This window comes from Heteronotia binoei, chromosome 5 (assembly GCF_032191835.1).
Source record: "Heteronotia binoei isolate CCM8104 ecotype False Entrance Well chromosome 5, APGP_CSIRO_Hbin_v1, whole genome shotgun sequence".
NCBI lineage: Eukaryota > Metazoa > Chordata > Lepidosauria > Squamata > Gekkonidae > Heteronotia > Heteronotia binoei.
Window position 1 is genome coordinate 59,838,789 of NC_083227.1, and position 13,139 is coordinate 59,851,927.

The following is a 13,139-nucleotide window of genomic DNA, read 5'->3' on the forward strand; positions in this document are numbered from 1 at the left end:
GCTTACCCGATCCCGCTGATAAGGGACCTTTTGAACACAGTGGCCGAGGGCAAGATCTTCACTAAGCTCGATCTCAGAGACGCGTACTTTCACGTGCGGATTAAGGAAGGAGACGAGTGGAAGACTGCGTTCAACACCCCTATGGGACAGTTTGAGTATCTCGTGATGCCGTTCGGGCTCCAGGGAGCGCCGGGGGTTTTCATGAACTTTATAAATGAAGTGTTGAGATAGTTTCTGTTTAAGGGGGTGGTGGTGTACCTTGATGACATCATTATCTATTCAAAAGATCTTGAATCCCATGTGCCGCTCGTGCGAAAAGTATTGACTACCCTGTGTGAGACCAAATTGTATGCCAAACTGTCTAAATGCGAATTCCACAAGACGGAACTAGACTATCTGGGGTTCCGAGTGTCGGGGGAGGGACTTGCTATGGATCCGGCAAAAATCCAAGCCGTTCTAGATTGGGAACCACCCCGAACCCGACGGCAGTTACACTCTTTTCTCGGGTTCGCAAATTTCTACCGCGGATTCATTAAGGGGTTCGCCCGGGTGATGCTTCCCCTCACGGAGCTCCTAAAAACGAAGGGGAGGGGGGAAGCGGCAAAAAAACCCGGGGCGCGCTTGGTCTGGACACCGGAATGCCACCAGGCTTTCCAAGAGCTTAAGCAACTCTTCACCTCTGAACCGATACTGGCTCACCCCAATGAATTAAAACCCTTTGTGGTGCAATGCGACGCCTCCGACGTCGCCGTAGGAGCCATATTGATGCAGAGGAACGAAGAAGGGGAACTACGTCCCTGCGCCTATATCTCCCACAAATTCTCAAACGAACAAAGAAACTGGTCGGTGTGGGACAAAGAGGCTTTTGCTGTAATGTTTGCCTTGAAAACTTGGAGATCCTGGTTAGAAGGAGCCCGAGTCCCCTTTGAAATTTGGACCGACCACAAAAATTTGGAAGCACTCATGGGCCGCCGTAAACTAACGGCCAAACAAATCCGGTGGGCGGGATTCTTTGCAAAATTTGACTTCGTGCTGAAACACATCCCAGGCACTAAGAACTTCTTAGCTGACGCGCTATCGCGCATGCCCCAGCACGAGAGCCAACGGGAGGAAGTAATCGACTCGCTCATCCCCCCTTCAGCAGTCGTGGGAGGGGTCACTACCCGTTCAGGGAAAAAGACCGGGGCCCCAGAATTGCCACAAAAGGAACACTTTGCATCAGAGGCAGACTTAGAAGGAGCAGAGCGCCCCGAAGGGCTCGAGCAGGGGGAGGGTGGACTTTGGCTCCATAAAGGAAAAGTCTATGTGCCTAAGTCTATGAGAAAGGAGGTATTAGAACAGAGCCACTCCAACCGCCTGGCCGGTCACTTTGGGTATGTGAAAACTCTCCACCTCATCACCCGACAATTTTGGTGGCCAAAACTAAAAAGGGACGTTTCTGAATTCGTGCTAGCATGCCCCACGTGCATCATGTCCAAACGCAGGGGAGGAAAGCCCCCCGGCCACCTCGTCCCTCTCCCCACAGCCAATCGACCATGGGCCGTTGTGTCGATGGATTTCATAGTGGAACTCCAAGGGAAAACCGTGATACTGGTGGTGGTGGACACTTTTTCAAAGCAAGCTCACTTCATCCCCTGCAAGAAATTACCCACCGCTAAAAAGTTAGCCCAACTGTTCTTTAATCACGTGGTCCGCCTACACTCATTCCCCGAGAAGGTCATTAGTGACCGCGGGCCACAGTTCGTTGCCAACTTCTGGCGGGAGTTTTGCAAACTAGCTGGCATCGAACAAGGTCTTAGCTCAGCCTACCACCCGCAAACGGACGGACAGACAGAGAGAGTAAACGGGCTTCTCGAGCAATACCTGAGGTGTTACGTTAATTACCAACAAACCAATTGGGTGGAGCTCCTACCATTCGCAGAGTATGGATATAATAACAGCCTCCATAGCTCCACCAAAACCTCCCCTTTCCAAATAGTCAACGGCTACGAAGGGAAGCCTTTCCCAAACCTTCCCCTTCCGGCCGGACCAAAAGAGCCCACTTCTTGCCTCCAGTGGTGGGAGGGGATAAGGGAGGGGTGGAAAGTGATCCAAGAAAACCTGGAAGAAGCAAAAAGGGAGTATAAGCGGTACTTTGACAAAAAGCACGCCCCGCAGTGGGAAATGAAAGAGGGAGAGACAGTGTTCCTATCCACCAAAAACTTGCCCCTTCCACAAGGGTGCCGCAAGCTTGCCTTAAAGTATCTGGGGCCATTCAAAATAAAGAAAGTTATCAACAAAGTGACTGTGGAACTGGAGTTACCTAAATCCCTAAGTAAGATCCACCCTGTTTTTCATTGCAGCCTTCTTCGCAAGGATCCTGGAGCTACGCAATTCCATCCTCGCCCCCCGGAGCCGCCTCCGACATTAGTGAAGGGTCAGAGTCACCATGAGGTGCTAGATATTCTAGACTCAAAGATCCGAAGGGGGGTGCTGTACTATCTGATAAGGTGGAAGTATTTTCCCCCTAGCTGTGATGAATGGGTAAAAGCTACTGATGTATCTGTGCCGCAATTACTCAGAAAGTTTCACCTACTGTACCCACACAAGCCCAAGCCGAAGAGCTTAGGGGGGGCAGTATGTCAGAACTTGTAACTTTGATTTCTTTGCTTTAGCCAGACTGACTCCATGTTGTAACTTAGAAAGCTTGACAGCGGTCATTGACCCGGGCCTCTCTGCTATGCCAAGTATTTAGGGCAGTAAGGCAGGCGGCAGAGAGTCTCTGCTTAACATCCACAGGTGCCCTTTGAAGCCAGGCCGTTTGGCCTTCACAATAGGGGGGCATCCTCCTTTGCTGATAACGAAGGCTGGGAAGAAGAGACGACCGTGTGAATTATTGTTTTATTATGCTTTGCTGTGGGCATAAAATGTAACCAACTGCCCAGAATCGCCATTACTGTTATTTCGTTACTATAGTACTGTAGTTCATCTAATAAAGATCCTAACTTGCAACAAGTATTGGACTCTTTTGAAGTTCATCCAAGTTCTGACAGGGAGCCCCTCCTAGAAGCATGAGACTTTTGGGCAGGAAAATGTACTCTGGCTCTGGGGAGGAAGGGCTGGGAAGGAATCTTCTGGTCGCTGGTGTGGGACTGCACAGAAGACTGAAGAGGAACAACTGTTCTCAGTAACATTTGGTGGGAAGAGTGAGAGGCCGTTTGGAGCAAGAACCAGTTTGGTGTAGTGGTTAAGAGCAGTGGACTCTAATCTGGAGAACTGGGTTCAATTCCCCACTCCTCAACTTGAAGCCAGCTGGGTGACCTAGGGTCAGTCACAGTTCTCAGCCCCAAAAATAACCCTGGCAAAAGAACAAAAACAGTGCTTAATAATGTAATCAAACAACTCTGAAAATGTTGAACACAGTTCTTATTTTGTTTATACTACAACACAGTTGCTTTCCCTTTTTAATATATTAAAGTTACAGGCAGTTGATACAACTATATTATAAATTCACAGACTCAGTTTCAATTTCAAAACAGTAAATACAAAATTGCCATTCACATGAAACAAGAGAAAATAAATACAAGGTTCCACTCTGCGGAACTGAGTCTGTGAATTTATGTTATAGTTGAATCACTTGCCTGTAACTTTTATTAGAAAGGAAAGCAACTGTGTTGTTGTATAAACAAAATAAGAACAGTATTGAACATTTGCAGTTGTTTGATTACATTATTAAGCACAGTGTTTGTTCTTTTGCCTTGCTTATCTGTGCTTCTCACTTTGTGTCCCAAAAATAAACCTAGCTTGCCACAAAAAGAGCTCGAGTTTCAGACTGCCAGACAATCTTCAGATCTCCTAGCTATACTACACCTACTGCCATATGACAGCTATTATTGATGGGAACAGTAAAATGTTCAAGTACTACAACAATCCAGTTCTTCTGCTGAAACAAAGCTAGACTACTAGTAAGGGAGGAATACCAAAGTATACACCTAGATACTACTGGTGTCTGTGAGAACAATAGCCACAAACAATGTCTCGTTAGGAAGACCTTGGGAATTCATATAACTAATTTTTTGAATGCCCCTGTGTATGTCACCTTGATGTTTTCCTAACAATGTTTAACCAGCTAACAGATGTTTTGTATTCACCTACAGCAGATTCATGGCTTGGAAAACCAGGACTGGGTCAAGAAAAGTCCCCACAAATTCAAAGACAAAAGCTGTCTAAAATACCCTATGAAATAATATTCAAACTGAGGAATGAGCAAAACCATAAACTGTCAGTGCAATCCTAAACGCTGCTAATTTTAAATAAGGAACAGAAAATAAAATGGAAGAAAAAAACTACACATTTGGGGGTGGGGGTGGGGACACACACACAGGTTATGAGAAATATGACCTTTCTCTATAGCCTAACTCAAATGTTTCTTCAGATGAACTGTGTGCTGCAAAATTATGCTTAATTACTGCTGCAGAAGCCTCTTAATTAGGATGCCCCAGTGGACAGAGCTTTCATCCTTATTAAAAGGAATTTACAATTAAAAGGCATTGTGTTAACCATAATGCTGTTGTCTGGGGACCTCCAGAACTCTCCATGTAACTGCAGAGGCCCATCTCATCTCATTGGGAAGAAGCAATGAGAGAAGCAAAAGCTCTCTGTGTGCCTAGGGCAAGGGCAACAGTTACTGGAATGAAAGCAGCATGGTGCAAAAGCCCGTTGTGTAGAGCGGAACAGTTAGATTTGAGTCCAATAGCACCTTAGAGACCAACAAGAGCTTCAGAGTTGTGCTGTGGAAGTGCTGAAGCAAAAGACTGAATTGTCAAGCACACTAACACTAACAATCCAAAGCACATTTATTTAGAAGTCATCCCACTGATTTCCATGAGAATCCCTTCTGAGCAAAGGAGGAGGCGGAAGGGCATCTCGAGAGCATCTGACCATAAATCAAGTATTTCTAAAAGTTGCTGTGACAAGTTTCCTGTGAATATTCTGACTCTTCCGGAGTGCAACTGAATTAAAGCAAGGATGAGAACGAAAGATAAAGGCATTAAAAGTTACTGATTTGTCTGCACTTCTCAGCTCTGGGAGTTACCAAGCTAGGAACTGGAAGATGTCTCTTACGGAGGAGCTTGTACTATGCTAAGTAGCTGTTACTAGCTTGAGAATTTGGACTTTCAACTAATCCCCCAAGAATCTCTTGCCAAAAATAAAAGTACTTACAGAGTTCAAAATTTTAATCCTTTCTCATGCAATTAAGGGTGTTTAATGTGGTGAAAATGGTCCAAGAGCATGGTTACTATCTTATCTGGAAAGATCTATAGACAACAAGATCCTGTGTCTGTATCTGCATTCAAAATATCAAATCAGATCACCATTCTTTTTCATTTGATTCTTTCTCTTATTTGCTTCTTCAACCCTGATTCTGGAAACAGCTGGAGATATGCTGTGCTTTTACAGTGTATTTGGGAGCAAAACACCCGTAATGCAGTAAATGTCTATTATGTAAATGGTTGGTAGGACTGGGACCTAGAGAATACCCTCCACTTGAGCATTAAATTTTTTGAAAACAAGACTCAATGATCAATGCAATGACTAAACATATATATATATATGAGTTTATAAAACAGTTGTTTAATAATGCTTGTTAAATGCACAAGTTTTAATTCATAAATACGGATGAACTAGTACAAAAATTAAAAAGGGGGAAACTGATTTCTTTAGAAATGTATTAAATTCCGATGGCCGCCTCTCATATGATCAGATGGGTTGATATCAGTGCAGTCAGAACAATTTCCAAACACTAATGCTGATCTACTAATGCTGCCTTAGAGGGATGTGCCTTCCCTCCTACTTGGCAGCAACTTCTTGAGAAACTAAATAAATCTTTGGTGCTGTAATAAAACATATTGAAAGCTCCAGTAATTAATATGGGAAAGAAGGGGAAGAAAACCACACACAAAAGCTAATGTTGAAACTTCCACATTCATGCTGCAAAGTGTAACTGACTTGTTTCTCTACAGTTGGGGGGGGGGGCACAAGGTGCCATTATAGCCTGTAACTAGATCCAGTTGAACTGGTTACGTTTACAACAAAATGACTATGGATTTGATACTGACCTTAAATTGGTGCAGAACACATCTGATATGAAAACTGGACAGGAGGGCAGGTGCGGGGGGAGGGGGGAATGAAGGTCTGTTTTGCAAACGTATGCTAAAATGCGACTGTGAAACTTCCTATTTCAACCGAGAACACAGTGGAGTGTTCTTTTAAAAAAGAAAGCTTACATAATGCAAAATTATCCACCTTTTCCTACAGAAAGTTTACTCATTTAGTTAAATAGGTGTGTTGAAAGAAACAGCTTAAATTAAACACTGAAGAACCAGTGTGCTGCAATGAAGACAATGGCAGTGAGTGAAAGAGGGCTGCCACCAGGGGTGGAATTCTGCAGAAGCTCATTTACATATTAGGCCACACCCCCTGATGTAGCCAATCCGTGTAAGTTCTTGGAGGATTGGCTACATCAGGGGTGTGTGGCCTAATATGCAAATGAGTTTCTGCTAGAATCCCACCACTGGCTGCCACATTTGTGGGGGAAGCAAATCACAGTCACTTGATTGAGTCTGCTGGTGATGCGAAGTGTTCCCGTGGAGCCTGCCATCGGGCTTTAACCAGCCCAAGGATTGTTCAAGGGTTCCTGCCCCCCACAGCATTTAAAATGAAGTACCAACAGAAACCTAGTATCTCTTTATAGGCTCTCTCTCTCTGCTGAGTGATTATTAAAACTTATTATTATTTTGCAGCATGGTTATCATCAGTGCATAACCAGATGACCCTGAAATCAGTGCACTCAGCACAGCTACTGTGCAACCTCCCATTCATATCCAGTGAACTCTTCTTGTTGGATTTCTCCCATTCTATATTAGAAGTTAACACAGTGCAAATTTCCAATATCTCTCAGGACAATCTATGAGTAGATTTTAACATGACAGGAATGTCTCATAATAAGGCTCACAAAAAACCCGCCAAATCCATGGTTCAGTAAATACACCACGGTATGGGTCTCTAAGTACAGCAAGTCTAAGAAAAGCAGCGTCTCATGCCTGTGCATATTTGCATTTAAACTAAGTACAGTAAAGCTAATTAAAAACAAGAAAATCTTCCACCTAAAAAAAAAAATGCAGTAAGGTAATTTGAACAGTGATTTTTCTTTTGTTGTGAAGTCCAAAGAAACATCCTGATCAGCAACTGAGGCAGCAATTCTCTTTCCTTTTGAGCACCAGCGATTGCATGTGAATAGAAAGAGACCTAAAATAACCAGGGGACTGTGGTGCTTTTGCAAAATGTACTGTCCATCTTCTCACTGTGATGATCTTCACAAAAATAATTATTACAACACGAGTTCAGTACTGTTAATGTCTTCCACGTCCACCTTCAAAAGCATGATGCTCTTTGTGAGCTGGAAGACAAAAGCAATCTCAGTATTAAACCGCTGGCAAAATTGTACGGACAGCAAACTCCATGTACTCTGCACGCCAATACCACTTACGTTTATAAAAAACAGCCTTAAAAGATGTATGTGGCAGAAGTTCATAGATCTTTTCTAGAACTGTTGCTTCGCTTGCTAATGAGGCATTTACATTCCACACTTGAACAACATCTTCCCGGTCACGAACGCTGACACTAACCCCTATTACTTCATCACCTGTCAAGAGAAAAGAGTATCATTATTTTTAAAAAGTATCCTTAAGTTAGAAACAAGATTGGATGGTTTTACCCTCAAATCAAAGGTGAAGCAAGAACACTAAGCTTGAACATGAGTTTTGTTGAAAGAAAGTTAATGTATGTATTTTAGACACCACTGTAAAACTTCTACCAAGAAGTTATACAGTCAGTCTTATTTCTGCCAGAATTATTTTTGACAGGAATGTCAACCATTCATATGGAGATCTTAGAAATATATATTTCCAGTATGTTATAACAGTGGGATTTTATGTTTGCTTGCTCAAAACCAGCATGGTGTTTGAGATCTGGGAGACCAGAGCTCTTTAGTTTCACAAGCCTTTCCTAAGTGAAAACAACAGCAGCATGAATGTGATTTTTTACTATGGATGCCAGAAGTATTTTTTTTTTGCCACTGTGAAGGCTCTATAACTACATATATGTGCAAAGTGCAAAGGACACTGATTACTGTTTGATACAAAACTGGCCTTTGACTTACTATATGTGCAGAATTTAACACAAGGAGCATTTAGGAAGCATCTAGATTATTCTTTCTAATGGTAGCAAATAATAAATAGTCAGATCCCTGGTCTATAGAGATCAGTACTGTCTACTTTGTGTGACAGTGGCTCTGTAGGGTTTCGTATCACCTACTACCTGATCTGTTTAACTGAAGATACCATGGATTGAACCTGGGACCTTCTAAAGGCAAAGCTGGTGCTCGACCAATGCTCTCTCCCCAAGGGCTTGCTACTCAAGGAATCAATATGTCAAAGATGCATTAAGGACTGGTTGCCAAATCTGGCTTGGAAGATTTAGGGATGATGCCTAGGGAAGGCAGTTTGGGGAGGAGAGGAAGCTAATGTGATACCACAGACTCCACCCTACAAAGCTGCCATTTTCTCTAGAGGAACTAATCGCTGGACAAAATCTGAAAGAATGGACTATAGCTGAAGAGACATCTCAGTTGGACATAAGGGTGCCTAATTATTTTGATTTGCATTTGATGATGGTATTTGGCAAAACTTTTTTGTCACAGTGTTGTTTTTACAGTTAAGTACAACTGTTCTTTGGAGGCTCCGGTTATGAAGGCTGCCAAGCTGGCGTTTTTCCAACTGTACCAGGTTAGGCAATTGACTCCCTGCCTGTCTTGCCCTGACCTTGCCACAGTAATCCATGTAACGATCACTTCCAGGATAGATCTGTAATTTGCTCTATGCGAGCCTACCCTTGCACTTCCATGCAGAAGTTTCAACTGATCTAGAACACGGCTGCATGGGTCCTTACGGGGACCCCTTGTACGGCACATTTGCAACTTGTGCTGTGTGAGCTGCAATGGCTTCCAGTGGAGCACTGTATTATGTAAAATGTACTGTTTTTGACCTTTAAGGCCCTTAGCAGTCAGGGACCTCTTACCTTTGGAACTGCCTCTCTCAATATGTCCCTGAAAGAGCTTTAGGCTCTCAGACTACGAACCTTCTGGTTGTCCCTGGCCAAGAGAGATCTGGCTGTCCTCAACTGAGGCCAGGGCTTTTTCAACCATGGTCCCTGCCTAGTGGAACTCTCTGCCAGAGGACATCTGTACTCTGTGGGAATTACTGTCTTTTCCCAGAGCATGTAAGGCAGAGATATTCCACTAAACGTTTGATTGAAGGCAACAATCGAACAGTATATGACCTAATACTCCTACCTTCCCCCCATCCCCAACAGCCCCCTCCCCAGGTAGCTTCTGGGTATTATTTTTTTCTGCCATCTTGGAACATGCATTGTGCTTTTTTTTTTGGTATATTATTGTTATTTGAATTGCTGGTTTTAACTTGTATTAGTTTATTGTTCTAGTTTTGTTGTTCACCACCCTGAGCCCTGCATTCAGGGAAGGGTTGCCTATGAAATCCAATTTATAAATACATGCATAAATAAATGGTGCACGGTGCAGAACAAAAACAAACGGGGGCGGGGGGGGGGAAAGCAATTTCTTACCTCCGGCACAGCGGTCTGCAAACTGTTCCCCAATAGTTGCTAACAATAACTCTTTCCAAACTGCGGACTAACAAAACAGAACGTGTTTAGATTAGGTATGCAGCCTGCACTGTAGTACACTAACTGTGTTAACAAACACTGTGTTATTATAGTATGTGTCTTATTATAAACTTCACATTAATTGCAATTTGAACATCAAATCAACTGTGTATTTTTAATCTGAATATATCCAATGTTTGTTAAAAGCACACTATTATAAAATAGGCAAAGGTAATCTCCTCTGCCCTAGTCAACCCTTTCCTCCACAATTCTCCCAAAAAGGAAAGACTACAGAGCTCCTTTCTGCTTTATTTCTGTAGACAACTATTACAAGTCAAATTCCGAAAAGCATAAACTCACTACACTGGAAACAAAATAGATTTCAGGAGCAGCTCTAAACCCTGTCTCTGAACAATTTAGGAAATCAACTAATCCCCACAGTGAAAATATATTGGTGCTGTGCTGGTGTAAGCATCACATACTCTCAGCCTAACCTACTTCACAGAGTTGCTGTTGTGAGAATAATGTGGAGGGGGGGGACACAATGTTTTAGTTTGGTTTGCTTTGGTTCCCCCACTGGGGAGAAAAACCAGGTATAAAACTTAGAAATAAATAAATAAGCAAAAGTCAAAACCTGCAGCCAATCAGAGCTTCCCCAAGCCCTATATAAACCCTAGCCTGTAGCATGTGGCTACATTTCTTTTGCCCTATGTCATGTACACCTGGAACATATATGGAGGGAAATGAAGCCCTGGAGAAAGCGCCCTAGGTTCAAAGTGCCAAGGAAGAAAGGAAATGCTTCTGTAGTACATTTCTAACACTGTTCTGCTCAGAACCCTTGCAGTACTCCAGGGCATAAATAAATCAGGGATGGATCAGAAAGGCTCCAGGTGGCAGTAACTAGCCTTCTGTGTGTAGCATAAGGATGGTGTTTCAGAGACTTCTGACCAAAAGACAATCAGAAGCAGTGATCCATCCCAAGTGATTATATGGAGCTAAACTTTGGCTGTGCCTGGGACTCTTTACAGAGCTAACCCCATGCAGGGCTTAAACCAGGGACCATTGGTATAATATACCTGTGTTTTTTCTGTAGTCCTCCTTGTCCTGATTTATATGGTAGGTTTCACAGCCATGGCTGCTGGGGAATTCCTCACTCACTATGCTGTGTCTGTTGGTGGGCATACCCAGCTGGGTATGTGACAAAAAGACTGAGCTCAACTGTGTGAGTCGTGGGTTCTAGTCCAGCTTCTTCCTTCTGGTTTTTCTGGTTGGCAAAAGGTGAGTTTTGTATTCTTGACAACATTCGTAGTGGTTGGATTCAAACCCATACCTCTTGTTATGTTTCATGGTTGCTTTCCTCCAATGAGCTACAGAAGAGATATCAAGAATGCATTCTGGAAATGTGCACCTGGTGTCCTAGTGTCTGTTTCCTCCTCCCTTTGCAAATGCTCCTGATCGGAACCCCTGAATGGCAAAGGTCTTGGATGTCCTATCAGGGCTGCCTCTGCCAAGTGAGTTGTGGAGGCATAGGATTAATGGGGTCAGTGTGGCTTTCTTCCCTGGGGAAATGAAGTAGGCTTGCAGGAAGGATCCCAAATGGGCTTCTGATGTGTTTTTGCCTCAGGAATGAGGGCTGTATTCCCCTTATTCCCTTGTTGTCTTCTCTGTGTGGGTGGTGCTGCACAAGGCATATTTATTTATAGAATTCACTGTTACTTCCACAGCAGACTTTAAAAGGGTACTGGACAAATTTGCAAAGAATGTGTTAATCAATGGTTGCTAGCCTTGATAGCTAGATGTAAATTCCATATTCAGAGGTGGCATATCTCTTAATACCAGATTCTGGAGGATAACAATAAAGGGGGGGTGGGCTTTGGCTTGTGCCCCTGCCTGTGGACTTCTGGGATATTTGGTCAGTCTCTGTGGGAAACAGCATGTTGGATGAGATGGGCCACTGGTCTGATCCAGCAGGGCTCTTCTTGCATAATGAAGCTAAGAACATCAGTGCAGGTTGCAGTTACTTCCTATAACTTCCCAGGCTCAATACAACATATTAGTGATGATCTAAAAGGTATGGGCCCATTGTATGTAAGTGACTGCCACACTACATGATCTAGTATGACCATAATGAAGAACAGCAGCATGCTATTACCCATTACGCACCAAGTCTGTACTACAGTGCCAAGCAGAGGGCTATTTGGGGGGCTACCCACCAACTCTGTTAACTTCCTTTCCCCTAGAGATTCAACAAGGATAGGATTAAGATGAGGATATGATCACAGATAATTTGGGCTTTAGAATTATTATTTCCCCATGCAAGCCCTTTAAATAGGGCAGATTACTGATGCAAATCAATTAAGTAAGTCAGGCCTTCAAAGTAGCTATGATTAACTCTGTGCTGATGCGCTTAGTAACTGTAAAAAACAGCAAAAATGACAAAAGCAGCAAATCTCCCCCTCCATCTCCAAACAAACCCCAAAGTAGTTGTTTATTAAAAAAAACCAATTTAGGGGCTGTTAAGCATGAAATGACAACATGGACAGAAAGTGATGTCATTTTAAAACAATTCACCACAGAATGCCATTAAAGGTAAGAGTCTGAGCATCCTGTGCAGTCCTTGGCAAAATGAGTTTTCTTGCTTTTCTCAAAACAAAGGTTTGGATTTAAAGAAGCACAAGCAGAATAGATCTTTTTTTGCCTCTTCTGGATTGTGAAGACCCCCAGCACCCTCAAAGGTGCTCCTTGGGGCCCTGACTTGAACAGCCCAAGCAGATCTTGGAAGCTAAGAAGGTTGGCTCTGATGGATGGGAGACCTCGGAATACCAGGAGTTTGGGGCAGGCTTTATTCAGCTACCTCCCTGAATATCCTTCAGGTCTTCAGTAGGGGTCAGACACCAGAGATTACTATGACTTCCAGGCGCACATATGAAAACACACTTGCACATATAAATACAAAAATACCAAAAAAGAGAAGAAAAAAAAGCTACTCCTAAGGATCAGAAGACCTTTGGAAATGGGATAAGATGGGGTGGGGGGCTTACTGCTGTTGTGGAAGTGCCTTCTGCTTACTCAAGAAATACCTGGGATCCAACCATACTTCTGAAGAGTATACAGAGAGCTATATAAGGTTACATGGCTAAAAGTGTGTGTAACATGTAAAGAAACCAACACTCTTCCCACAATGCACAACATAATCTGAGTAGAAATACAGCATACCGTACTGTCTTTCGGGACTTTCATTTTCCACACACCTCCTTTGGCATTGCTTTCCTCTTCCCTGGTTTGTGAGCAGGGAGAAAGAATAATCATTATTCATGTGTTTATACTGGTAATATATACATCACCATAAGCTGCATATATTATTTTGTGCAAGTGAATAAAATGATACTAGGAATGCAATTCAGCATCCTAACGCTTAA

The 13,139-nt window shown here is 43.1% G+C and overlaps 1 protein-coding gene across 1 annotated transcript in view; it reads right to left on the reverse strand.

Annotated features, from left to right (window-relative positions):
* Positions 1-5,593: 5,593 nt before the first annotated feature.
* Positions 5,594-13,139, reverse strand: part of EIF4E3 (eukaryotic translation initiation factor 4E family member 3) — a 32,508-nt gene continuing 24,962 nt past the window's right edge. The window contains exons 4-7 of the mRNA XM_060239548.1: positions 12,937-12,997; positions 9,682-9,748; positions 7,529-7,684; positions 5,594-7,438 (exon numbers count right to left, since the gene is read on the reverse strand). Coding sequence (XP_060095531.1) covers positions 7,392-7,438; positions 7,529-7,684; positions 9,682-9,748; positions 12,937-12,997 — 331 coding nt within the window. The 3' untranslated portion in view covers positions 5,594-7,391. The remainder of the gene's footprint in view (positions 7,439-7,528; positions 7,685-9,681; positions 9,749-12,936; positions 12,998-13,139) is intronic.